At 42.0% G+C, this 25,035-nt stretch overlaps 1 protein-coding gene across 1 annotated transcript in view; it reads right to left on the bottom strand.

Moving 5' to 3' along the window:
- RYR3 (ryanodine receptor 3) overlaps nt 1-25,035 on the bottom strand; it is a 491,041-nt gene that overhangs the window by 23,942 nt on the left and 442,064 nt on the right. Inside the window, exons 72-90 of the mRNA XM_063091474.1 lie at nt 22,375-22,545; nt 22,042-22,101; nt 20,446-20,577; nt 19,885-19,997; nt 17,020-17,116; nt 15,295-15,401; nt 14,828-14,879; nt 14,318-14,374; nt 13,252-13,351; nt 13,017-13,096; nt 11,503-11,579; nt 9,393-9,466; nt 9,119-9,136; nt 8,616-8,696; nt 8,071-8,159; nt 6,981-7,109; nt 4,277-4,381; nt 2,493-2,574; nt 522-1,843 (exon numbers count right to left, since the gene is read on the bottom strand). Coding sequence (XP_062947544.1) covers nt 522-1,843; nt 2,493-2,574; nt 4,277-4,381; nt 6,981-7,109; nt 8,071-8,159; nt 8,616-8,696; nt 9,119-9,136; nt 9,393-9,466; nt 11,503-11,579; nt 13,017-13,096; nt 13,252-13,351; nt 14,318-14,374; nt 14,828-14,879; nt 15,295-15,401; nt 17,020-17,116; nt 19,885-19,997; nt 20,446-20,577; nt 22,042-22,101; nt 22,375-22,545 — 2,946 coding nt within the window. The remainder of the gene's footprint in view (nt 1-521; nt 1,844-2,492; nt 2,575-4,276; nt 4,382-6,980; nt 7,110-8,070; nt 8,160-8,615; nt 8,697-9,118; nt 9,137-9,392; nt 9,467-11,502; nt 11,580-13,016; nt 13,097-13,251; nt 13,352-14,317; nt 14,375-14,827; nt 14,880-15,294; nt 15,402-17,019; nt 17,117-19,884; nt 19,998-20,445; nt 20,578-22,041; nt 22,102-22,374; nt 22,546-25,035) is intronic.

Below are 25,035 nucleotides of genomic sequence, written 5' to 3'. Positions count from 1 at the left end.
TTCACTTAATCTAGCTGACTGACTTGAAGTGCTAATTGGATAGTGTGCGCATCACAAGGACAAAGATATCCCACACATTATCAAACTTGCTGGGAAGCTATGCTAAACCACATGACATCTGGACCCTTTAGGACACTGCAGAAGTACTGTCACACCAGAAAGGTATCCTCTTATGTTATACTTGATTTTCTATGTTCTCAGTTCACTCAATAAACCTGTGCACCATGAGAACTAACCTTCTAATGAAAGTCTGAAGCAAAGTGAGGGTCACAAAACATCATGTTTGAATTCTACAATGCAAACTGGAAGACTGCCAGTGATCAGACACTGAGACAACCATTTAAGTCTCAATTTCCCCAGACATATCAGAGCTGGAATTACAAGATCAAGGTAATCATAGCAGAGCCAGTGTCTAATACAATGCTGGCTCCTGGGCAAGGGGTGTCAGTACTGATTACAAGATGTAGTGGCAGGTCTTTTTCCAGAGATACAGAAAAGCAATAGAAACAAATTATGCTTACCTGTGCTTTCCTTTTCTTCTGTACAGTACTCTCTAACGTAGGGGGTTCATCCTTGCCAATAATTTCAGAGAGGTCACCCAAACCCACTTCAGGCCCATGTTTTAAGCCACCTTCTTTCTTTGGGCGAAATCCAAAGAGGTCTGACATAACATCCGTGTCTCCCTTCTCACCTTTTACGAAATGTACTAGTTCAGCTGTGATGCCTGGCTCTGCCCTCTCAGCCTCCAGAGCATCATCATGGATACCAAATTGGGTTGGGTCAGGCATGTCGCCCAGGATCTTGGTCACTTTGATGTTCTTTGCTCCTTCAACTAGGCCCCCCCCAAACACTGTGTTCCAGAGGATCTGAAAGATTCCTCCCAATATGGCAAAGAACAACTGGAATAGCCCCACGAACAACATCCAGAAAAAAGAGAAGAACACTTTCACCAGCTCCTTTGCTGTCATCTTTTTCACGGTCCTGTACTGCTTCCTGAGGTTCTTCAGGGTTGCCCTCTTCAGGAAGTTGGCAACATTTCTCTTCACTGAGGCACAGGCCATGGCAAACGCAGAGGCAGACTCAAAAGACTTGTCTTCCTCCTCCTCACCCTCGATTTCTAACACGTAAGAAGAATCTTCACCTCCCTCCTCCTCCTCTTCTGGCCGGTCAGCTGAGTCGGATTCAGAGATCTGAGATGCTAACTGCATTTCAAAGATTGTATCCTCACAGAAGTTCACGAACAGTTCCATCTTTTCTTGCTCCCCACCTTCGTTGACAACATCGAAAATGAACTGTCGCTTAGATTCCTTCACTTGGGGCTTCTCCCATTGAGTTCGACTGGATTCACTGATTTCAAAATAAACACGCTCAATTTTCTTGGCCCCACCCATGATCTCGATTCGTCCCAGGTATGGTTCAAAATAATTTAGCACACTTTCTGCTGGGTCCAACAGACACTTCAGGCGAGAATCATTTGGCATGTGTTCAGAAAGATTTGTCAGTAACACTGCCACATTAAACCCTATGTCCTTGGCCGGCTCATGGAAACGGTCAACAAAGTCAATGTAATTAAACATGTCATTCTCATCAGCTTCTGCACATGAAAGGAGAAAGTCAATCTCTGACTGTGTGTACTGCTTTTGTCCTTCCATAGCCTTCTGGAATTCTTTTTTGGAGATAATCCCTTTACTATCTGGGTCATATTCTTTGAAGGTGTCTGAGCTGGTTAAGTCTTTAAGTTTCAAGAACATGTCAAAGAATTTCAAGATCATTTCTACGTTGGCAGATGATTCTACCAGTGTGTCAACCATCTGCTTGCCAATAGTTCCATTTACCACATTCCCTGTGAGGCAGGTTCAAAAAGACATACAAACATATAAATAAACCCAAGCCATCTTGTAACGGGTCAGGTACCTATTTTTATGCCAAGTTAGCCAGCCCTTTTCTGACCATGATGATTTGGAAATGGGTAGGAGGGAGCAGCAAGCCATAAAGACTACACCACTAGGAAGGAGCCAAGGGAGAAGGAAACAAAGGGAAGGAGGAGATGGCCACACCACTGCCTTTTATCTGGCCTGGGGCCTGGGAAGTGCTTTCATTATCAGATTATTGGGGACACATAGGGATATGTGGTGTCCCTCTTATCCCCTTAGACCTAGGACGGTGCCTAACTAAATGGCTGGCATACACACCGGCAGCCAGATGTATTGAAAGCAATGGGGAGAGGGAGAGGATAGGGAAGAGCAAAGCTTGGAGGTTTTCCCCAGTTCATTCTGGCTTTCCTATTGACATAAAATGAGTTGGTTTCAGGCTTTGTCCATCAGACCATGTGCCCCTCACTCATTTTTTTTTCTGAAAATTTGGCTTTCTAACCAATGTCATATGGCATCAATATCCTGCCAGAAGGAGAAGGATAATCTGTGCGATTAGTAAGGTTAGTGCTCAGACCGATTACAGTTGTGTGAATGCCTAGTTATACCAAACAGCCCAACCTTCCAGGAGGGACAGAAGCATCACCACCATGTCCTGAAGGAGATCCAAGAGTTCCTTCAGCAGCTCGATCTGACTGGAATCCTAGAACAGAAACAGGAGATACCCCTGAGCTATCTGATCCCTCGGCAAAGGACAGGGCAGTGAAGCAAGAAGAGCCTGCTCTGGAAAGGTTAGGCAAAGCCTGCGTCAGGGCCAGGAATGAGCTGCCTTCTCGTTGTGAAGGAGGACATCTCCTCGTCCACTGTCTGGAGCATCGGGAGACTCACTGTAGCAGGACTCATCCCATAGAGCTCCTTCACATTTTCCTTTTGTTGTTACAATGTGGCAGATATGCCAATTGTTGTCCAGAGCTACAGAACAACCCAATCCACTAAAGAGCCGTTAGGTATGTCTAGTAGCTTACGTTGTCATTTTCTATACTGGAGAATGACCAGCGAGCTTTCAGGGAATACTGTTGCAATCCATTTAGGATATCAAGGTTCTAGTCACCTTCCTTGCTGGATTAATTTAGATTCTCCTGACTCTGGTGGTGATCCGGGTGCTACAGGTTCCTTAAAATGGGATATAGTTGAGGCTCTTCCTCTGGATGGTTTTGTTGCTAGTCAGTTTAGTTTTAATTTCAGCAATGCAAAAAGGGCATTGCTAAGTTACCTCTGTGCTTTACAACCTGCATCACCTTAGATCTGAGGTGGGTGAGTTGAGGGTGAAATTAAAAAATGTATTCTGGGTCAGACTTCTTTTGCAGACTCTCTCTCTAAAAAAAAAAAAAAATCATGGCTCTATTGCCTAGTGCTTCAAATTTCAGAGGAATTTACTCCCACCTATGGCATGTACCATAGCAATATACAAAATGTCATAAAAGAGTAGAATATTGGAGCTGGGAAGAGACCTCCAGAGTCATCTATTCTAACTCCAAGTATTTTATAGATCTTGAAACCAAAAGCCAGAAAGGGGAAGTGACTCTCCGAAAGTCACTGGTGAGGAGGTGGCAGGGCCAGGGGGGCTCTTGTCTCCAGAGCCTTGACACCACGCTGCCCCGGCTGACACAGGAGTGGGCATATTACTGCCAGATTAGCAGCCCCCCCAAGAACTCTCTCCTCCCACACGGCCAGAGTCAAAAGGGGAAAAAAGAAAGGGTTAAATAGCACATTCCAGAAGAGAGGAGGCAGATGTGACAGCCTTGAAAATTTTAAATACACATTATTTAAATTAAACCTGCAAATGTTACTCTAATCAGCCTGAAACACATCCTGGAGTTCTCCCTCATGTGTTGCCATGGAGAGAGGTGATCAGCTACTACAGATGCTACATTTATTTGTTTCTAATCAATGCTCTGAGCGATTCTGATTCATCTTGCCAGAGAGATGGGGAGAAGCAGAGGCCGAGATGGGAGGGGAGCAAAGGTGAGAGAGGAGGGGTATGCGGGTTACAGAGACATGCAACATCCGACAGATCAGACGGGGCTGGTAGATCGTGTTTAGAAATGGACAAAACCACAAGGAAGAAAAAGGATTAGCTCCACAGAAAGCAAGTGTTGAGGCAATTTCAAAAAGGGCAGGTTGGTGAGACACAGGAAGGAAGCCGCACTCATGCAAAAAGCCTGCGTGGGATCGCGCTGGAGGCACTCATTCCTGTCTCCCACTTTGGTCCTCAGTTTTAAAAATGAGACCTAATCTGCACGGCTTTTCCAGCCTTTGATCAAGCCGCCACAACAGGAATACCAAGGGGTGAGGACTGACTCAGCATATCACACCAATGGTAGACACGGGAACGGCCACAGTACCTGAGAGAGTTTCATCTGCATGTTAGCAAATACGTGCAGGAAGCCGACCACCGCGTCCCACAGCCTGCTGTGAGCCAGGCTCTGCTGGTTCCCGATACACGGGCCCTATGCAGAGGAGGACATCCTTACTTCACTTAAACATCACAAGTTGCTCTGAAACCTATTTTAGTAAGGATATTTGACACATACTTGTACGAGCAGACAGCACTTTCCAAAAGTCACATATTTTGTAACTCAATATTTTCCTATGATATTACTTCTCTTTTTTTTCTTGATGGTAGGATACTATGTCCAGGAAGAACCACTAGAGATTTTACAGTCCAGTGATTTTTCAGAGATTTTTTTTAGCTTCAGTATGCACTCTTCAAATAAAATTTTACATTGAAGAACCATATTGAAAATAGTTAAATGCTATGGTTGAAAACAGGGCTGAAGGGCACTCCTGCCCACCCTCACCTGGGCCTAAGAGGTATTCTGAGGAACTCAAGGGCACTGTGGATCACAGTCTGAAAATCAGGCCCTAGTCCCCTATTTTTAAATGCTATGACCACGTGGCTTATATAAGCAAGTAAACAAAAAATGTGTGTACTAATCCTAGTGTTGAACTGCTTCTGGGATTTTCTTAGCATTAACCTAAACTTCGGATATAATACCATCTCTATCTTTTATGAAATCCAAATGTAGAAGGATGACTTAATTACCAGTTTGCATATTTTCATGCTAATAATCTTCCTAGTTTTGAAGATCATTATTGAACCAACACTTCAATCCTTCACTTTTACTTATAGTCTATTTTTTCTGCCTTTTAACTAATCCCCAAGTCGCTCTTCAATAGGAAAGCTCTAAAGAGGACACAAATACTACCTCAAGTTCTAGAAAAGTCTAGGCAGGATTCCCAAGTAAGAGGTGAGCAGGAGGAGTATTGCCTGCATCCTCAAATCACATAAGCTTTTAAAAAAGTCACTGTTAATGTACATTCAATGTCTGATCCCTAGAAGCCACTAGATTCTTTTAAAAACAAAACTGGTTATTGAAAGAAACTCACATTCACCAAAAATAAGCTTCTCCTTTACTTTTGGGTTAAGTGCTCCATGGGAAATTCTGAAGATTAGGATGGGTTCTACAGAGACTAAATCAGATGCTTGTCAAATGTGTTCAATGATCTCCTTAGGTATTTCACATTGTGAAACTTCAGATCAGTCACCTGTTCCTAGGTTTATTTCTCCATGTCTTTACAGTGCTTGAGTGACAAAGATCAATCTCCTCTTTAAAAACCTCTCTTTCAAGTTGATAATATTAGTTTTCCATTTAATTTAATGAGCAAATATGATCTAAGTGTGCCAGTTGGCTCATCATATTGAACTTTATTAGATGAGAATTTAATGTTTTTCATAGAACAAATTTGAGCTCCATCTTATTACCTATTAAAAGAGCCACTAAAACTCTTGGACTCTTGGAATACAGAATGTTCTTTGGAAAAGAAATGAAGGTGCGCAAAAAGAAGGATAAAATATCCCCCATTTCTTTCCTTGCCTTTCTCTTCTGTTTCAGCAAGATTGATGTAATTGCTAACATTATTCCTCAAGAAGCCATGCACAATCCTATCTCTACAACTTTTCCACATGACTGATCCAGAATGTACTTCCTCCTCTGCATCCATCCACAGCCCACCTGTCCCTGTGAAGACTCTGAGCTCTTTCGCTCATAAGGACCTTACCTTCCTCTGAACTTAAATGTGTGTTTCTTAAGCATAATATATATGATGATCTTAAGTCATGTATGATTGTCTTTATCAAGTAATTTTTCACATGTGTATATATTTTCTCAGTTGCATTGTAAGCTCTTTAAGGATCAAGGCAATATGTTATCCCTCTTTCCATGAATCACAGTTCAGAGCACAAACTAAGTATATTGTTGAATGAATGAACGAATGAATGAATGAGAGTCTTACTTGCTAGTCTCCTGATTATGAATCTGAAGATGAAATGTTACATTTGCTTAAAAAAATCTTATATCACAGAGGGTTATGATATAGTTACAGATTTTATAGTGAATTATGCCTGAATATATCTTCTACACCTTTTCATAGTAGCTAGACCTCTGTAGACAATGAGTAGAGAATGCCATGAACTGAGAAAGATTGCTGCAAGATATAGACATTCAACCTGAAATTCACCTGTCAAATTGACTGCCACTGCACACAGTTTATGTGCTTCTGAAAGTACTTTTTCCACAATTTCTAACAAATTAGCAGAATCTCATGGATTTGGTTTTTAATCTCAACTCAAGATAACATCATTTATCCCTTTATTCCTTCATCCTTTTAATCATTTCTCCACTCCATTCTCCACCTCTGAACACCTGTGATGCGCCAAACATTGTTCTAGATGTGAAGAATTTTAAGTTGAATAAGAAATTTTCTGCCTATGAAAAGTTTTCAGTCTAGGAGGAAAAGAAAAATATAACTAGATAAATGCAAATTATGTGACAACACTATGAACAGGTCCCAGTGGGTGACTACAAACAATAGCTTCTCAAAGAGTGTAGGTACTATTGGTTCCTATTTATAGATAAGAAGTATTGTCAATATTAGGGCTGGATGCACAGTCTACTATGTGCATCCAAATATTCTACAGGGAATACAGAATATGGGAATGATAAAAACATTTTCTGTACTTTCAAGCATGCATTCTGTAGCACATACCTGGATATATTCTGTAAGAGAATTGAAGATCTGCTTGGTGACTGCCAGAGCTTTGGAAAAATTGTGCTGTCCAGATTCATCAATAATCTCCTTCCCTGAATAATACCAGTAGAAATCACTGATTGATTCCTAAAAACAAACAAGTAGAATTTAGTATTTCTCAGACATCAGTCAGTGAAGCTAAACTCAATATTCAGGAAGAGGACAAGAGAATCCTACATCTCTTGTGACCTCTTTGCTATGACAGATGCCAGGGACTCTGTGAAGAGGTACAGAGATGTCTGATCCCTAGTGTCTCTCAAGCAAAAGTATCCCTCCAGAGGGAAGAACAGACAGGAGAGAGGACAGACTTCAGCTGGACCTGGGAGACTATGATGTTGGACAATTTATTCAAAGTGAAAAATGTACAATACAGATAATAATGACTATCATCCAAATAATCATTACAGCAGCAACATAATAGCTAAGTGGTAGACATTTTTTCTGAGCACATTATATATATTAAACCTCTTAATCTTTACTACCACTCTATGAGAGGGGTTCTACCCATTTTATAGATAAGAAAACTAGAACACAGAGAGATTAAATAGATTGCTCCAGGTTACGAACTAGTAACTGGCAGAACCAGGATGAGGAATCAGCAAAGAGAAAAGAGAATCCTTTTTTATGTTTGTGTAGATTTCTCAACATAATGGGGACTTTCCTTCAAACAATTCAACCAAGAGATTTCTCAACACTAAGAACTTATAAATGCATCTTACTCCTATCACCTTATGTAACTCTTTCTCCTAGTGAAATCTGTTTTCCTCATTTGCAGGTTGTTTTACAGCTCTTGGGCATTGCGGCTAGGTTTTCACTGAAAAAACTAAAGTAAACCAGTATTTTACAATAGACGATTTGGTATTTAACCACATCAGTCTTCAAACACATCTGTTAAGCATTTGACTTCCCATATGAGTACGGACATAGATCAAAATGCCTTCCTTACTGGGGCTCAACTATATCCTGGCCTTCCCTGACCCTGTGTAACTGTCTCTAGCTTTTGGAAGTTGAGGTGAGAGATGCCACCCTCCAGGGCCTTCCCACTCACCTGCAGACGGAGAAGGTAGTCCACAGTGCTGATGATGATGTTCACGGTGGTGGTGTTGCCCATCTGCGTCCGCAGGAAGTTCTGAAAGTCTGAGAGCACCAGAGCTGGGTCAGAGCCCATCCCCGTCATTTTGAGGGAGCCTGGCATGCCCTCTCAGCTGAGTTCAGAAGAGACACACTAGGGGAAAACCTTATGAGGACACCATGTTTAGGTCCTGGCAGATCCTAGAGGTCAGGGCTCTGCTCTCGCCCTTCCAATCTGGTGACACCAGAAACTGACCTTAATGAGCCTGAATGGGCGAGATAAAAAGGGCTGGGTATTTAGATTTACCATCTGAAGATTCTGGAAGCAGCTTAGCCCTGGTGGCACTAAATAACATTAGCCATGAAGTTAAAGGTCATTTTGTACAGAGTTTCTCACTGAGGAATGGGTTAACTGATGTCCTTGAGTTAGCAACAGGTTGTGTCAAACAAGGCATGCTCAACTGATTATAATTTTGTACATGAATGTTGTTTTCCCTTGACAAATAAATCTGTTCCACTTACCGCTGTTATGTCCCTCACAAAGCAACTGTAGGAATCTGAAGAGATCTCGTGTGAACTCGTCATTCTGGAGTACTTTTTCACCTTGAAAATGCAAAATACTAGTGAGCATTTGACTTCTCAATACAAAACACCTTCTAGTGCAAATTACTACAAAAATGATAAAGGAGTTGTGTTAGAATGATTTGGAAAAGGAACTTTGGACAAATGGTGATAAACCCAGCTAAACTGGAGCTGAGGCTTCAGAGCACAGTGCCCAAAAAAGGTAAAAATATTTAGCCCCAAAAAGCGTTTGTAATGAAAACAATTAGGATAATGGCAGTAAATGGTTCACAGTCATCCATGCTTTACAGATGGAAGACACTTCTTTAATTAAGCTTCAGACTGCTAAGTTAAACTCAACATGCAACCACCAAGCCTTACATGTGTCTGTGCTGAGGCAATTAAATGAGATCTCTTAGGGTTTGCACACATGGTAGGAACTCAGGCCAGAAATGCAAACTTACCACGCTCACGAACAATGACTAGTGATAAGGGAAAAATAGAAAAATACAAAGTAAGAAAAGTATGAACACCACGATAAACTGTCTAGTTAAAACTGGCACTACGAACACACCCAGCCAGGATGCTGGCTTTACCAAAGCTACTGATGGAAACATTTCACTAAAATGGAGCAAGTCTTTTCAGATTAAGAAGCAGTGAACATAGACTCTAACCAGAAATAGTTAATAAAGATTTTAATGAGGAAGAGAATGGCCTTCATGTTCAATAGTCACTTACGTGTTCCTTCTTCAGTAACCATCCCCAGGCCTTCAGCTTTATTCTGCCTCTCAAACGCATTCAAATCAAGGACACTTTTAGTAGACAAAAGAAAGCAAGGTTCAGGGATATGCACGCTGGAAAATGGATTTCTAACGTCAATGTATCTATTCACTAAGAATATCCTGTCTCTGTATTATCTTAAGTGTACTAATACTTTACAATTGGGCTGAAAGTCTAATGGTTCCTTGGCTTCATGCCAAACAGTGTTCTTTAAGATGCCTATAGCTCACAGACCTTGTCACATATAGGGAGGGGGTCATAAACATTTATGGTGACTATCGTTGTTTGTCTAGTTTGAGTCCTTTCTTATGGATGAAGATTTAGAAAGGCTTCCCAAATAAGGGAGGAATAATCCGTTTCTACGATTTCTCAAGGAAAGCTTACTTTAAGCTTCACTAGTTAACGTTCGCCTCCCACCTTTACCACTGAGCAAAGAAAAGGACTATCAGATTGGAAAGACACTGGGGAAAATTCCAGCATCCCTTTTCCCTTTTTAGGGAGTCGCATACATTCTGCAATTTAGGTGAATTTTAAACAGGAAACAGTGAAATTTCTATTGCCTTCTTTATTGATTTCCCCTCCAGATTCTGCTGTAAAAAGAGTCTGCTCAGCATTACAAAACTATCCTTCTATTTGGATTTTGCTGTAAGAAGAGGATAACATCGAAAAGGACATTTGAACATAGGTGCTCTGAAGCAGCAGTTTTGATTTTGCGTCTGTGCAACACACATCTCCATCTCCAAAAACCCATTTTGAATGTTTTAATTTCTCTACTGCTTAAGTATTCTACAAATATGTATTATTTTTATAATCACCAAAACCCATTAAGATATCTTAAAACTTCTGTTAGAACGAGGTTGGCATCTAAGTGTATGTCACCTGTCCTTCCAGGCTATTATTACAAATGAGTTTAGCAAGATTAAGTATTGCAGAATAATGAGAGAACTCTTAGAAATTTAACGGAGAATTTCATGAGCCATATGAAACTGAATTGTATTGATTTTTGCTATCTCCAAGTCCACATGTACTATTTTACCCTCAGCGAGTCAGGTCTGGCAATATCACATTTTCTTTTCCTGAGAGAGATAATAAACAAGTAGACTGTTGATGGAAAAAAATATAGAGAGCTGAGAACAAGGGATTGTACTGCAGCTCAAATATGCTCCCTACTATCCCAGGGTACAATATTTACCCAATCAAATAAGGTTAGGAAAATTATCAAGTCCACCAAGGGAAAGGACGTCCATTCTCCAAAGTTTGAAATGGAAAGCATAGCATTCCATTTTAATTGGAGGCAAAAGAGCTAGATAATTACAACTTTGATTTTAGAATGAATTCCAGACTATTAAAAATAAATATGAATTACTTTTCTTAAAAAGACTGCTAGCTCATTTCTGAAATGAGCAAGTACAGTGACCGTATGACTTTTGGCTATGTATTGGTTATTTGTCAGAGGGTTCAGCCATGAGGGGCACCTTACACAACTTGGTAATATATATACACAAAGATCAATGCTTTGTCTTTTGGCCTGTGCCACAATGTTCCCATGGCAGGATGGATCTCTGTCAAAATGTATGTTGAAATATGTACCCACCAAACACCTATTCAGGCTCAAAAAGTTGTTAAGGATAAAGACTGACAAAGTGCCTAATGGCTCTAATGAAGACATAGCCTTGAGTCATAGTGAGGTGTCCTCTTCTTTCCTGCTTTGACTTTTATGGGCATGCATGTTTGAGGAGAAACTCAACGCACTCACTGAGCCTCGTAGCAAAACAACATAACAAAAAAAGCAGGCAAGCAGGGCAATCAAAAACAGCAGGAGAAACAGAGGGTGAGTGTGTGTGGCTAATGGCGATGACGCTTTCCTCTCTGAAAGCTATTTTGAATGTAATTCTGAAGGCTGGAGGAATACTCACCCTTTTGGCTTTCTAAAGTCAGTGACTTTTCTCTAATAATTTCAGATAGGCCACTTTATTTTGTGGCCATCCCCCCCCCCCCCCCGCCAATTCCTCTTTCTCTTGAATAGTGAAGAGTTTAAAAATGCTGTGGGTGGTCATCCCGTATTTACCTGCAAGACTGCATAAGACCAGAAAGGCTTTGAAAGAATCCAGCATCCTTTTTCTCCTTTAGATAGTCTAACATTTTCTGTAAGGGAGACACATTTTAAAATGAAAAGCGATGAAAACTATGCCACGAGTATTGACACTCCGAATCCTGAGGGAGAAATGACAAATCCCCAGCGACACTGAGTCAGACCCAGGGCTAAGCATCACAATCACCTGTGGACTGAAACTAGCCATATGTGTACCCGAGCCCCACCCTCTACTTACAGAATCAAATCTTTTGGGGTGGTTCACGCTGATTTTATAAAGGCCCACCAGTATTTCTGCTAAGGCAGTTTAGTAGACCTGTGACATTCATGGATTTACTACTGGAAGTCTCTCCTATTTGGGGACAAGCACCACAACTGTGATAGAGTAATGACTAATGTTGCTGAAATATAATCTGAATAGCTCATGCTGTGAGTTTGGCACACAGGAGCAACCACCTTAGCCAGTAATGAGCCTAGTTGAAAGCTCAGTATTTCTTTCTCAGTGAGACTTTGTTTCCTGCGTTCTCTGTTACTGGGAAGGCAGAAACTGTCTGACACAATAACAATTCTGTTTATTTAAAGTAAAAAAAGGCCCTGCAAGAAAGTCAACTGATAGGTGGTGGTGGAAGAGAGCAGAAGTGAAGGGTGGCTAAAAAAAATGATAGTTCTTAATGAGAAATTTGCTTGGGATGAATTAAAGGCTGGGAAAAATTATACAGAGTTATGAAGTCAGAGACTCTTAAAGGGAAATAACCATCATCAATGCCAAGGGTCTGTTTGCAATTTCACTTTCCTTTACACAACGATGCTTTTAGCCAGAGCCTGGAGTGCACGAGAGACACGGGTGCATTCCCGTCTTCTGCAACCAGTTTCAATTTGGATTGTTGAATGAGTACCATATGCCAGGCTCTCACCTGTATGCTTTGGGATGTTATCTATTTAATGCTCACTAGCATGTAAGCTGCATGTCGGCAGGGGTTTTTGTTTTATTCGCTGCTACACCCTCAGCCCTTACAGCAGAACCTGGCATGGTCAGCAATTAGTAAACAGCTGTTCAGTGAATGAATAAACAAATGAATGAATGAGTAACAGGTGTGTGGGGCTATCAGTCCACTTCAGCGATGAGGCTCCCTGCTCACAGTAAGACAGCTAGTAAGTGAAAGGACTGAAATAAAAACCTAAGGCTTAGGAAACTTCCTCTAGAGTATATATTTCTGCAGAAAATCATCTACCAATGAAAAAAAAACTAAATGCTTCTCTCTTTTAACCCCGGGTAAAAACGTCTTTATTAAGTACACATTTGCCTGTAGACTCCCAGCCCTGGTTTTATCTGTATGCCCAGCTTCTCTCATATAACCGGCCACTAAGGACAAACACCAGCAAAGTGATTCTGGGTGGCCCCCTCTGCAGCAGTCAACACCTCCTCCCTGAAGCATGACAGCCGTCCAATGGGAATGTGCTCTGCACAACCTCCCCTGAGTGCCCACTACCTGTTGCACACCAGCGTTGCCTCCATTCAGAATGGCGATCCCCAGCTTCAGAGTCTCAACCACCATGGGGCTCATCTCACCTGCCACGGTGAAGATTGAATTGAATAACTGAGGAAACAGATGGTAATCATGCCTACTGGGCTTCATCAGGACTCTTTAGTGATGCCTTTATGTCATGGTGTGATATCTCTGCCATAGGTACATGGGCCCCCTGCCCCTGAACTTGGGAAATCACCTTTGCTGGCGCTTATCATCTGAAGGACCATCTCTGCGGCACCACGCTCATGCAGCCGAGCTTGCTGATACAGAGTTTTCTGCTTCTCCATCTCTTTCTCCTGGAAAAAAGAAATCATAGGGAAAGATCTGTTCCCCACCTCCACTGTCCCCCACCAGAGAACTCACCATGGGGAGGTGAGCTGAGAGAATCTCCAGTTGCCTAAGGAAGGCAACACACATAATTTAGGATAAAGCAGACCTCTGCAGCTGATGCACACACACTGCCCAGCTTCCCCAAACCACTTACCCATCATTCACTAACACTTTGATGACGAATTTTCCACTTTATGTACAGACAGGTAACACGCTCCATTTCCCTTTGATATGACAATCACAGGAAGAAACCCAAGATTAAAAAATATTTGTTTTCAATGTTCTGTCACACAGGAAACCTGCCGAGGGGTCAACTTGATCATACGTACACATTTAAGTGTAGGAATGCCACCTATCTTCAGTGCTCAGACCACAGTGAACAGATACTTGCCACCAGACATGGGTTACTAGAGTGCCAATGTTCTCCAGAACTGTGATTATATTCATTTAGTTCTATTGTGTCCTGTTGTGCACTGTCTATAAAAGGGGACAAGTAACTAACACACTTTAATCTTCAGAGGCTCAAGGTCCCACACTTCCTCAAAATCAAAATTGCTATCAGTATGCATTTATAGAATAGGAGTGCAAAAACCATCCCAGTGTCTTCAGGGCTCTGACTTGCCATTTTTGGACGTCTGAATTTGTCCTTCTATGGCCCCTGTTACTACAGTGCTTGGGTAGAAGTAGAAAACTTTCCGTGAGGACGAACACAGTCGGGTGGTTTGCTGACTGGCACCCTGCTGGCTATTTTTCTGTGAGGCAGACAGACAGACAATGGAACCACAGCTAAAGGGTATTTTTATCCAAGCAGACCTGCCAACTCAGATACACATGGTGGTCAAGCCTCATATGCTAATTTCAGTGTCCACCTTGAAGGCCCAGCCTATTGGCTGTGGAGGGTGGTCTGGTTTTTAATCTTCATGAAAACTTACTTCAAATGTTTTCTCTTTGTCTTCCTCCTCTTCTTCCTCCTCACCACTATGACAACTCTGGACTCCGTGGAAAGGAAGAGACACACAACCAAATTAAAGGTGTCTAATAAACACAACTCTGCTCTACTTTGCAAGGGCAGGGGACAGGCACCTTGGGATCTTAGCACTTACTAAAACCAGGAATGCTCTGACCACTACAGGGCAACATTCTGTTCTAAATACCATCTTTGAAGTTATCAAGGGGTTCAGAAAATAAAAATGGGAACACAGAGATCACATCATCTCAGGGACCTATCTGGTTTAACCACAGACACACACTGTTCTACCTAGTAAAGTTTCTGGTGTAAATGGGAGACAGGAATGGAGAAACCTGTCGCTTTATAGACACAGCCCCAGAGGACTGGCAATGAGATTGGGACACCTAGCATGTGAATCCTAAAGTGCACACAGACTAAGACAATAGGCAGAAAACCCACAGACTAAGACAACAGGCAGAAAACCCAGGTGTACCTTGGCCATCATGCTGGAATAGGAGGTGTACAAAGAGTCATCTTCCAATTTGCTGGAAAGAATGGAGGAAATATTTAGCAGGCTACTTTTCGGACCCTGCAAAAAAAGACTGAGAGCTATATAAATCTCACATTATATGTGCTAGTGAATTAATTAGAAAACGTCCTCCCCCACTCTGATTCTTAGAAACCACTCTGAAAATCTGGATCACATTGGCTTGACATGGAATTCAGGGATGAAGGTTACAGTTGCAGGCTGTTTAATCTTTCAGATTCAGTGTCCGGCATTATGATGAGAGGAGTGTGGCTTAATGTAGTTTCTGTAGATATTTCTCAATGGCCAAAATAGGGTAGAAAGGAGGGCTGCTCAATTCTGGCATCCCTTCTACCCACTGCTGCCTGCAAGAGGAGGGTTTTGGATGGACACAACCACCCCTGGTGCCTGCGAGAAGCTCTGGCAGTGCTGACCTCCTCTCAGTGAGAGCATTGCGGCTAAAATGGAGAATGATCTGATGAAGCGGGTCAGGTTGCTTTTCCGTCTCTTCCTCTTCCTCCTCTTCTACCTTGGGAGATTTCTACACAAACCAATACAGACAGCCTTTAGCATGGATTTCAGCACGTGCCACAAACTGCATGCGAACAAAGAGAAGGTAAAGCGCAAGGCACAGAGTGCATCAGACTAACAGCACAAAAAGAAACCACATCATATACTTATTTCAGGATAGAAGCCCTACTGGTGCAAGGTTTGGGGTACATAGATACATATATTTTTTCCAGCCAATCAGGAAAACATTCCAATATTTAGGTTAAAATAAAATAAAAGGAAAAGCAAAAGCCTGACTACAGGGGCAGAGCTACAGACCCCAATCAGCAGAACTCTCATGCAAGCTCTGGGCACCTGAGTTCAGGAGGGAAACGCCCTGCAGAGTAACCGAGAGACCGGGTCTCTCTGGCCAACAGTTGAAATTTCCCTTGGAGAGCTGGGCTGGAGATAGGGGTGGGGCAAGAGTTATAAAGCACTGGGGCCGTTTTGGGTCTAATCCTATTTTAGACTCGACTCAGCAAAACACAGCTGTTTTTTTAACCTCATTCATGATTCTAAAATTCTCGTTCCCGAGAGCTGCCATCCTGGAGCTGCAAGCCTTGCACTTTTCCTCTTATCACATTTTTTTCTTTGTCTCCTTTTACAGAAAGGGAAATAGCAACTGATGCCAGAGGTAAAAGTGAAGTTCTGGGCAGTGCAGAGCCAGCAGGGGGGACCGTATCTGGTAAAGTGGTGAGAAGTTCGCAGGTGGTGCAAACGCTTCAGGAGAGGGAGAGGGCTGAGACGATGCTCGTCGTCAACGTCACACTGATCAAGAAACTGGGAAAACCACGGAAGTGTCTGTCTCACTGACATATATGAGAAAAATGAAGGACGTAAAGACAAATGGAAGAACAATGAGAGAGAGAGGCATAAAAGAAGGAGGAAAGAGGAAAAGAAACGGAGGGCGATAGGGAAAGAGAGAAAGGAAAGAACTGTGCAAAAGAGAGAATATGAGAAACACAGGGCAAGACTAATGGAGAGAGCGAGTGATAAGAGAAAAAGGCAAATGGGAGAAGTAAGGAGAAGGAGAAAAAAGAACCGTGGGCTGGCCAAAGGGGAGAGGCTGTGTTTTCTTTCTGAACCAGGATGAGGCTCTGTGTGGTTTGGCAATAACCTTTTTCTCCCTTGTGCGTCATTTTAAGCGGTTTGACAGCATGAAGTCTGTTAGAGACAAGGCATGCCACGTTTTTTTTGAAAGGCCAAATCCAGAAATGTGAGATGCAGGAAAGGTATTTAGATGCATCTTCCCCGAAGAAGAGCTACTGATTAGGAATGTGGGGCCTTGGCTTGGGTGGGGTGGCCTCCTGCAACCAAATGGTGCTCAAAACTTAACTTAGTAGCATGAACTCCCCATGACATGGCTGTGCATCTCCAGAAGTATTAGTTGTTAATGATGACGATGATAATAGTACTAGCAACTCCAAGTGAAAATTCATCCTCTGGCTCTTAGGACCATTCGCAGGGCCTCCCCTGAGAATTTACACAGTTAGTTCCTTTCAAATTTATACACTCCATTCTTTGTGAATGTTTATCTCTTATCACACACACGAATATGAAAATCAAATTCATTCACACCCGTATCTGCTCCCAGTTGAGTCAGTACTTACAGCCAAATCCTGTACTAGTTTCTCTTCAAAGGAATACTCCTCTGTTTCTATCCAAAATCTCTGATAGCCATGGAGGAAGAGGTTAATAGAGCGGTGCCTGAGCGGAAGGGGTGAGAGGGAAGTCAAGAGGATCCATGGAACTCGTTATTTTAGTTTTGGTGGTTAATGATTAGTAAGAGGGATAGACTTTTGTACAATTCTTGTCTCTGATTGGTCAGGAGGCCAGTAGCACACCATAAGCATTTGTTTCAAAGAAATCAGAGCCTTTTAACACGGCAGCTCATGACTATCTGGAGCACTTTCTGAAAATAACAATGGCTAGTGCAAGACATGGCAGTACCTGTAATCCTCATCTTGTCTCATTCATCCTGATTACATTTCTCCTTTCATGAGGAATAAATCACTAGATCAAGTACAGTCCTGAATTATTTGTTTCATATGGCAATTTAGTGATTCCTTTAGGCTGACCACCTGTCAGGTAATCTAATCTTAATCATGCTGACAGTGAGTGGTTTAGTCTCAGACCTTCTGAAAACACCAAAGTGTGGCTTCTTTTTGTTCTCCCAGGAACCACATGGGCAAGGTGCTCCAGCTGTCATGTAGGAAGGCAAGGCTTGGGCTATGTCATCAGCATATTTTTTGTGTGCCTCATGGATTCTAGCTGTGACCCTGGGATCTGGGGACACTGAATAACTGGCATGAGTCACTCCCTATGAGCCAGGGTTGACTTCTGGGAATATTAGTCACCCAATAGCAGCTAAGTGTTTACCAAATGCGAGGGGAGTGGTGAGAAGGGAAGGGAAGGAAAGGAAGATAAAGGTCAATACCAGAGTCATTTAGACCTGGTCATGGTTTCTGGTAGAACATAGCTCTAGCCATCTTTCTTCAAAATCTGACCAATCAGAGTTTTTAAAAAAATTGTACAAATTTGTGTTTTTATGGCAACGTTAAATCATGGTCAAGAAAGGAGGAGTGTGCAGAGAATGAGCAGGTCTCTCCACAGGTTACATTACCATTAAAATGGGTATAAGCCTGTCATACTGAGTTTTTTCATTAACCTTTTCCAGCCAAACCCGTTGAAAGGTGCTCAGGAAGAAATTGTTAATTTTGTGTCTGGAGAAAAGCATATAGATTTTCTTTTAAAAACTAACACCAGAAAAATAGTTTCCACATAATAAAATAAGTCCCTTCAGCCCTTTAGTTTGGAAGATTCCATGCAGTTTAGATCATCACAAGGTGGGGAAGAGGAGTGGTCTCCACTACCATCAGCCTGTCAGTTAGTTGCTGTTGTGAAATCTACTCACAATCCTCTATGCTAGAGAGAATATCCAGGGTGACCCCTCTAAACCAACTGGGTTAGAGATGGCCATGTTTCATCAAGGGGTAGAACTGCAAAAGGAGCAGCCCAAATGTGTAAGAATGGTACTAATATTTTCAGTGGATTTAGGAAAAAATGCTTGGTTTTGAGAGATGTAATTTCTGCATAGTTGGACTGGCCCTGGAGACATGCTTAGAGCCAAGCTGTTCTGGAGGCCAAATTAGCACAGCATCAGGCAGGAATCTCACCAGAGAGGAAAGTGAATGCTTTCTGTTTCATTACTTCCAGAAAACAAACACAAATCCTATGCATTTTTGCTTTTTCTACTGGGCTATGCTATGAATTTCACTTTTCTGTCAAGACTTAAGTAGCCTTCACGCCCACGACTGCTTAATTTTTCAGCTTCTTATTCATTAATTCCAGTTGATTTAGTGGCACTTCATTCCCTTCCACAGAGAGTAATCTATTTTCTCAAGAGAGACTTGTTGGAGCAGGTGTGTGTCTTTGAGGCTGTGATTTTCCACCATCTTCAAAGACTCTAACTAGGAAAGCTCAGCTAGCCAGTTGGCTCAGGACAGGATAATGGGACTCTCTGGACAAATGACAGCCAAGATCCACAATCTGATGAAAGCAAAATGTCAAGCATGGGAATGGCCCTTTATCTGATATTTCAAAGACGCACATTTATTTACTTGAGATTCAGAATATTCTTTTCCAACTCAGTTTATTTTTCCCTGATCAGGTGAGGATGTTCATATTGATTTGCAAGTTGATGAAGAACGGCTGATATTCAATCACCAGCCTTATGTATGGATCACAGGCCTGACCATGCCTACCTGCAAGGAGTCTGAGGATGGGAATGTTGTCACATTAACAGAGACACTGAGTCAGGCTCAGTGGTCAATGCTGGCCCCATCTGTCACTGACATCCTTGCCTGTGTTGACACAGAATGTGTCAAAACTTTTCGGAAAAGTCTCCATATATTTTTAACTTCAAAGTATGGGCTAAAAGACCCGGTTAAAGACATCATGCCCCTTACTAGCTTCTTTTGGCATCTCTATCCTTTCTTCATCTTGATGGCACATATGCTGTGGTAAAGAATTTGCAAGTTACATCTCTGTTTCTGCTGAAGAAATAGTAATTTTGGTGTCAAGTGCCTGATCAGCGAAATATTGTTTGACCTGTTGATGGAATTTGGGGTAAAATGTTTTAGACAACAATTCCCTTTTTTCCAGAAGCCTTTATATCCTCACAAAGAATCCCACCTCGCCAAAAGTAGAGAGGCTCCATATGCTAGTTGGTGCAAAATGGTGAGCTGAACAGGCACAGGGCACTAGGGCATCTCATCTGGTTTCAGTCTGTGTGCTTACCTTGACTGCCTTAGCAGACCATTATACTATGCAGACTGTAATGGCTCCACGGGCCAGGGACTCCAGTTTGTATCCCTCAGATCAAGAATGTAAGGGTCGGAAAGAGCACAGCTGTGGTCTTTTTAAATTCCCATCACTGGTTCACATGCCAGAAGAAAACGACAGGAAGTACTTACCTGGGCAGGTTGTACAGAGGGGCCATCCTGAAACAGGCCACCACTGCCCGTTTCCGTTGCTTTGACAATAGTTTGTGCCAGACGGCCTTCTTGGACCTCAAAGGCTGTTCCACCTGAGAAGAATCACATGGATAGGTGCACATTGATCTTCTAGGTGGCAGAAGATAGTCACCTGTAACCCATACTTCTTAACTCAAAGAATTTGGCTTCTCAGTTATAGTCAGTAATAGATGACTCAGTTTGTAAAAACCTTAGGTTTTCTTCCTTCCCCTGACGGCTTTTAGCCATTTGTTCTCAACAGCAGCTTTACAAATCATGGAGGACACAAACAGATCACTTGAGCTAATGGCAAGAATTTGTAAAACACAGGAAGGAGAAAAAAATGAAGGGGTCTGCTACCTCGAGGCACCAAGAGGACACTTGGGAGTGATCTGGGATGATCTTTGCTCCTTGTTTTCTGTCTAATGAGGGCATGTGTAACTGAGAGCTGCATGTGGAGACAAGCTTTGTATTCGCTAGGGTAGTCTTGCTTCATTGCTCTTCAGGGCAAATGCTCCTTACCTGCTCCAGGTGGAAGACAGCTGCTGAAATTCTCTGCACACGCTCCACTGTCTTTTCTGGATTGGAAGGTTCTTCACTTTTCAGAACATCTTTGTAGAGGTTCAGTTGCCATTTTACAGCTGGGTCATCAGACTGGAAATTTAAGCATACCCATGAGTTGAGCAATTTCCTGTACCTCTCATACTGAAAAAAGCCTTTTATTCCTACCACAGTTCCATAGTACCAAAGTTCTCTTCTATTTACTGCCTCTCTCATTTTCTCTGTTATCATGTTCTGGAATACTGTAGACACTATGTAGGAACTTCTCATTTTAGCCTTCATGTATGAACTTTTTTGTGATATTTTGCACCCCTTTATCTCTATGCTGCATTTTGAATGATCTCTTTAAAGCAATCTTCCAATTTATAAATACTCTTTTCAGCTGTTTCTAGCCTTTTCTTTTTAACCCATTTATGGACTTTATTTCAATGACTAATGTTTTATTTTTATAATCACTATGAGATCTTTTTTCAAACCCATCTTCCCCTTTCCTTTTAAAAAAATAATGTCAAATTATTGCTTTATCAATTCTATTCTTTCTTTTATCTCTAAGTGTTTTAACTATATTTATGTTTAATCCCTTTCTATAGTTCCTTAAGCTTGAATTCTTCTTTTTGTTTCATTTGCTGACACTCTAATGGTGGTAGATTTCCTTACATGCTTTGTAATTATTTTTTTTATAAGAGCTTGTCTTCAGGAAAAGACTATTAGCATCCCAGCCCATATTTTAGGAGGTGGAAACTCTTTAAGTGGCTTCATGGTTGTCTCAGCAGGAGATTCCTGGATTTCACCAGTTCAAGGCTTATTTCATGTGAGTTTCTCACTCTGCGTTTATGCACAGCATGGCAATTAGGTCTCACATTCCTCTTCCTTTAAGGTTATTAAAAATCCCACCCCTTTAGATATATACTTGGCTTGGAGAACTCCATGAGTTTTCCCATCAGCATCAACTTCTTCCCATTATTATGATTTAGAGTATCTTCTTTTTTATGGCACTTGAGATTTCTTTGTATTGCCTTTTTTCTAGTATATCTTTATCCACCATTCTTATATGTTTGGGGAGGAAAGGAGAGGCTTTTCGTGTCGGCTTAGATCTCCATCTTGGAGCATAATGTATCTACGCAAACGGTTGTTCAGGTTCATAGGCTGGGATTTTTTATTATTATACTAACTCAGACACAAAATTATTTAGTTTCAAAATCTCTCTAGAGCAGGAGGTGCTAAAACTTCCCCTCGGTGTGCATTTCACTGTTTAACAAGTCTCACAGTCAATACATTCTGGGACCTAATCTAAATCCCCCCTGCTATAGCTTGATGTTCACCAAATAGGAAGTGAGAAGATATGATTTACTGGATGCCTCTTTGTATTCTCTTTTGTAATAGCAAAGGATAGAACAAAAATTAAGGGCAGAGAGCTGTCCTACAAATTAAACACAAGTACTCCAAGACTGGTTTTAGGATGCATTTAAAAAACATGAGTAAACTACATGGGAGGATTGAATCCTGCAGCCAGAAGGAAAGCTTATGTGAGTTTTCATGGTCTTCCTGTGGTATCACCTTTTCCTGCAAATGCAAGTTATTCCGCAGATGTTCTTTAACCTCTTCATCTGTGTCCCTCTGTGGAAAGAGATGTTACATTTTATTCCTAGAGATCACTGTGGAAATGTAAAGTAGGGTACAGGGATACATAGACAGTTAGTTGGGCTGGGATCTTTAGTAGAAGAACAAAGAAGAAAAATTAGAGACTTGTCCCAAAGGGCACACATTAACTCCCAAACTACCTTTAAAAATGAGGGCATGTTGCCTCTGTACACCTTGGTTTCTATTTAACCCTCCTATCATGACCACCACCTGTGTTGCATGCTCAGCTCAGGCAGACAGGCAGCTTACGTAGCTATATCGTGATTTTGCGAGGGAGATCAGCTCCTGATCTCCTGGAGTGCACATATTCAGGCCAATAGGCAGCATCTTCTTGAGTGCAGCCACGATGAGGGAGGTCTGGATGGAATACAAGTCTCCCCTCCGCTTTGTCTTCTTCCGTTCCTGGTCCTGTCCTCCAGACTAGGAGACGATGTTGAAATAAACAGAGAAGGATCAGATATTCTGAAAGGAACTGTCTCATCTCAGAGGCAGCCTGCCTCCTTGTGGCCCTGTCAGTACAGACTGGGCCTTACTACATTCCAAAGGACAGCAGAAAGAGTGTGTGAAACAGAAACAAACCAGATGGCCATGAAATGCCGGCCCTAACCTCGAGCCTTCTCTTTCTGCACATGCACACAGAACCATGTAACTAGACACACACCACTGATACCTACCTTCTAGACCAAAAGAACAAATGAACTGGTGTTCTGTAAAAAGAATGATTTGATAACTGACAAAATGACCCCATGATGCTGGGGAATCAGTAATGTGAAGGAACATTCACCACAGAACAATGGCTCTGTGTTTCCGCAGCAGAAGCTACTGTTTTGGAGCACCGGCATCGCATTTAGCACCCCCCCCCCCCCCAAGAGGCAATGTATATTCGCATGGGAAAAGGAAAACCCTAGAGTAGGCCTGCTTTGGGATCTGGCTGAGGGAAAGTTAGGAAAAAAACCGAAGACATGAAAGAAAGGAACTCCCCTCTTCCATGGGGGTTTCATTTGTTTTTTACCTTCTCACCTCTTTTGGAGAGAGTTCAGAGAAGCAGTAGGTTTAAGAGAGGAATCCAGCGTACTGGGCTATGGAACTATGGCAGCCCCAGGAAGCCAAGTGAGAGCCCTCAGCATCCACAACACGTAGTGAGTATGGGTGGGCTCAAGGAGACGAGGAGTAGCAGTGATCTGATTTTCATGACGCCAGGTTCCAAAAGAGGAAAGCTGACCATGTGGTGCTCTGCTTGCAGGACTTTGCCTCAACTGGGCTGGCACTTGCTGGAACTCGGGAGAGTGCAGTAGCCAGAAACTAGTCAGAGACTCCAAGGGAGAGGGCACTTGTGCTCACCCAAGTTTTGCTGTATGAAGTGCCTTGCAGCGTGTGCAGCGACGAGCTGGCAGCACTGAGGTTTATGACATACAGATGCTCCCTGACTTACAATGGTTCCATTTTTTTTACTTTATAGTGGTGCTAAAGTGATACACGTTCAGTAGAAACCATACTTTGAGTACCCAGACAACATTCTGTTTTTCATTTTCAGTAAGGATTCAATAAATTACACGAGATGTACAACACTTCATTATAAAATAGGCTTTGTGTTATATGATTTTGTCCAACTGCAGCCTAGTGTAAATGTTCTGAGCATGTTTAAGATAGGCTAGGCTAAGTTATATTGTTCAATAGGTTAGGTGTATTAAATGCATTTTTGAGTAATGTTTTCCATTTGCAAGGGGTTTATTGGGACATAACCCCATCGTAAGTCAAGGAGCATCTGTACAGACACAGGGCTCTGAGAGCAGGGGAAACTAGAACTCGAACTTAAGACTTGGGACTCCTGGGCTGAGGCAGAATTAATTTTATGAGAGATGGGCTTTCTGAAGAGAAGAGGAGGGTCATAACTAACACTGCCTAGTGCCCAGGGCTCCGAAACACCAGATCAGTCCCCAGGACAGCAGTGGAAGGGGCAGTGACAAATGTGAATGGGAGAAAGAAATGAGGCAAAGGGAGGGAAGTTTCTTGTGTTGCAGAACACAGAAGAAACTGAAAGCTGGTTCACACAAAGACTGTGCCGGTTCTAATCATCATTTACTGAGCACTTGCTAGGTCTTTTACATGTTCCACCATCAGGTATAAAAAATTCTAACGTTGTGTCTAAGGGCAAAACTCATTTATAGTCTAAATGATCTTTGAAAATGTTTCAAATAACCCAGAAAGGATAGAAGCTGGTCGTGTGTGTATATAAACTATGTTGTAGCATGTATGTATAAATTTAAAATGTAAATAGTAATACACAGTACACAATCAAGTAATTGTGCTTGAAAATGTAACTGTACATTTGATTACACAATCTAAATGATTTCCTCCTGCTCACTCTGTTTGATTTGGCCATTCTCATGTTGTTCTAATCATAAATGCTGCATATATGATGTGACTCCAATATGCCTGGTACTTTTTATATAAAACATTTCTAATCCTCCCAATATACTCTGAAATACAAACAAGTCAGTTTTGTAAATGAAGACATGATGTTCAGGGTTAATTTTTACAAGGTCACACAGCAAATAAGCCTCTAAACCAACATCTAGACCCAAGTGTAGCCTGCCAGGGCTCTGTTTCCCATTTCTAACCAGCAGTGCATGTGATGTGCTTCCTGCATATCTCCCTTTCTCCACCAAACAAGGCTTGGGATAATGGCAGCAGACACATTAATAAGCAGAAAGAGAAGAATTTTGACGTAATAACCTGTAGGTTATCACCACTGCACATTTTATGCAAAAACCCATGGTTATCTGCTAATTTCAAACCCTTGAGAATACTCTATTTGAATCACAGGAGCCTTGTACAAGAGGCAGAGCATGTATGGTATGAAACGGCTGAGACCACCAACAGAAAATAGGACTCTGACCCTGGGTGCCA

Source organism: Cynocephalus volans, chromosome 3 (assembly GCF_027409185.1).
Source record: "Cynocephalus volans isolate mCynVol1 chromosome 3, mCynVol1.pri, whole genome shotgun sequence".
NCBI classification, from domain to species: domain Eukaryota; kingdom Metazoa; phylum Chordata; class Mammalia; order Dermoptera; family Cynocephalidae; genus Cynocephalus; species Cynocephalus volans.
The sequence above is the reverse complement of the archived record's forward strand: the minus strand, read 5'-3'. Positions and strand labels throughout refer to the sequence as shown.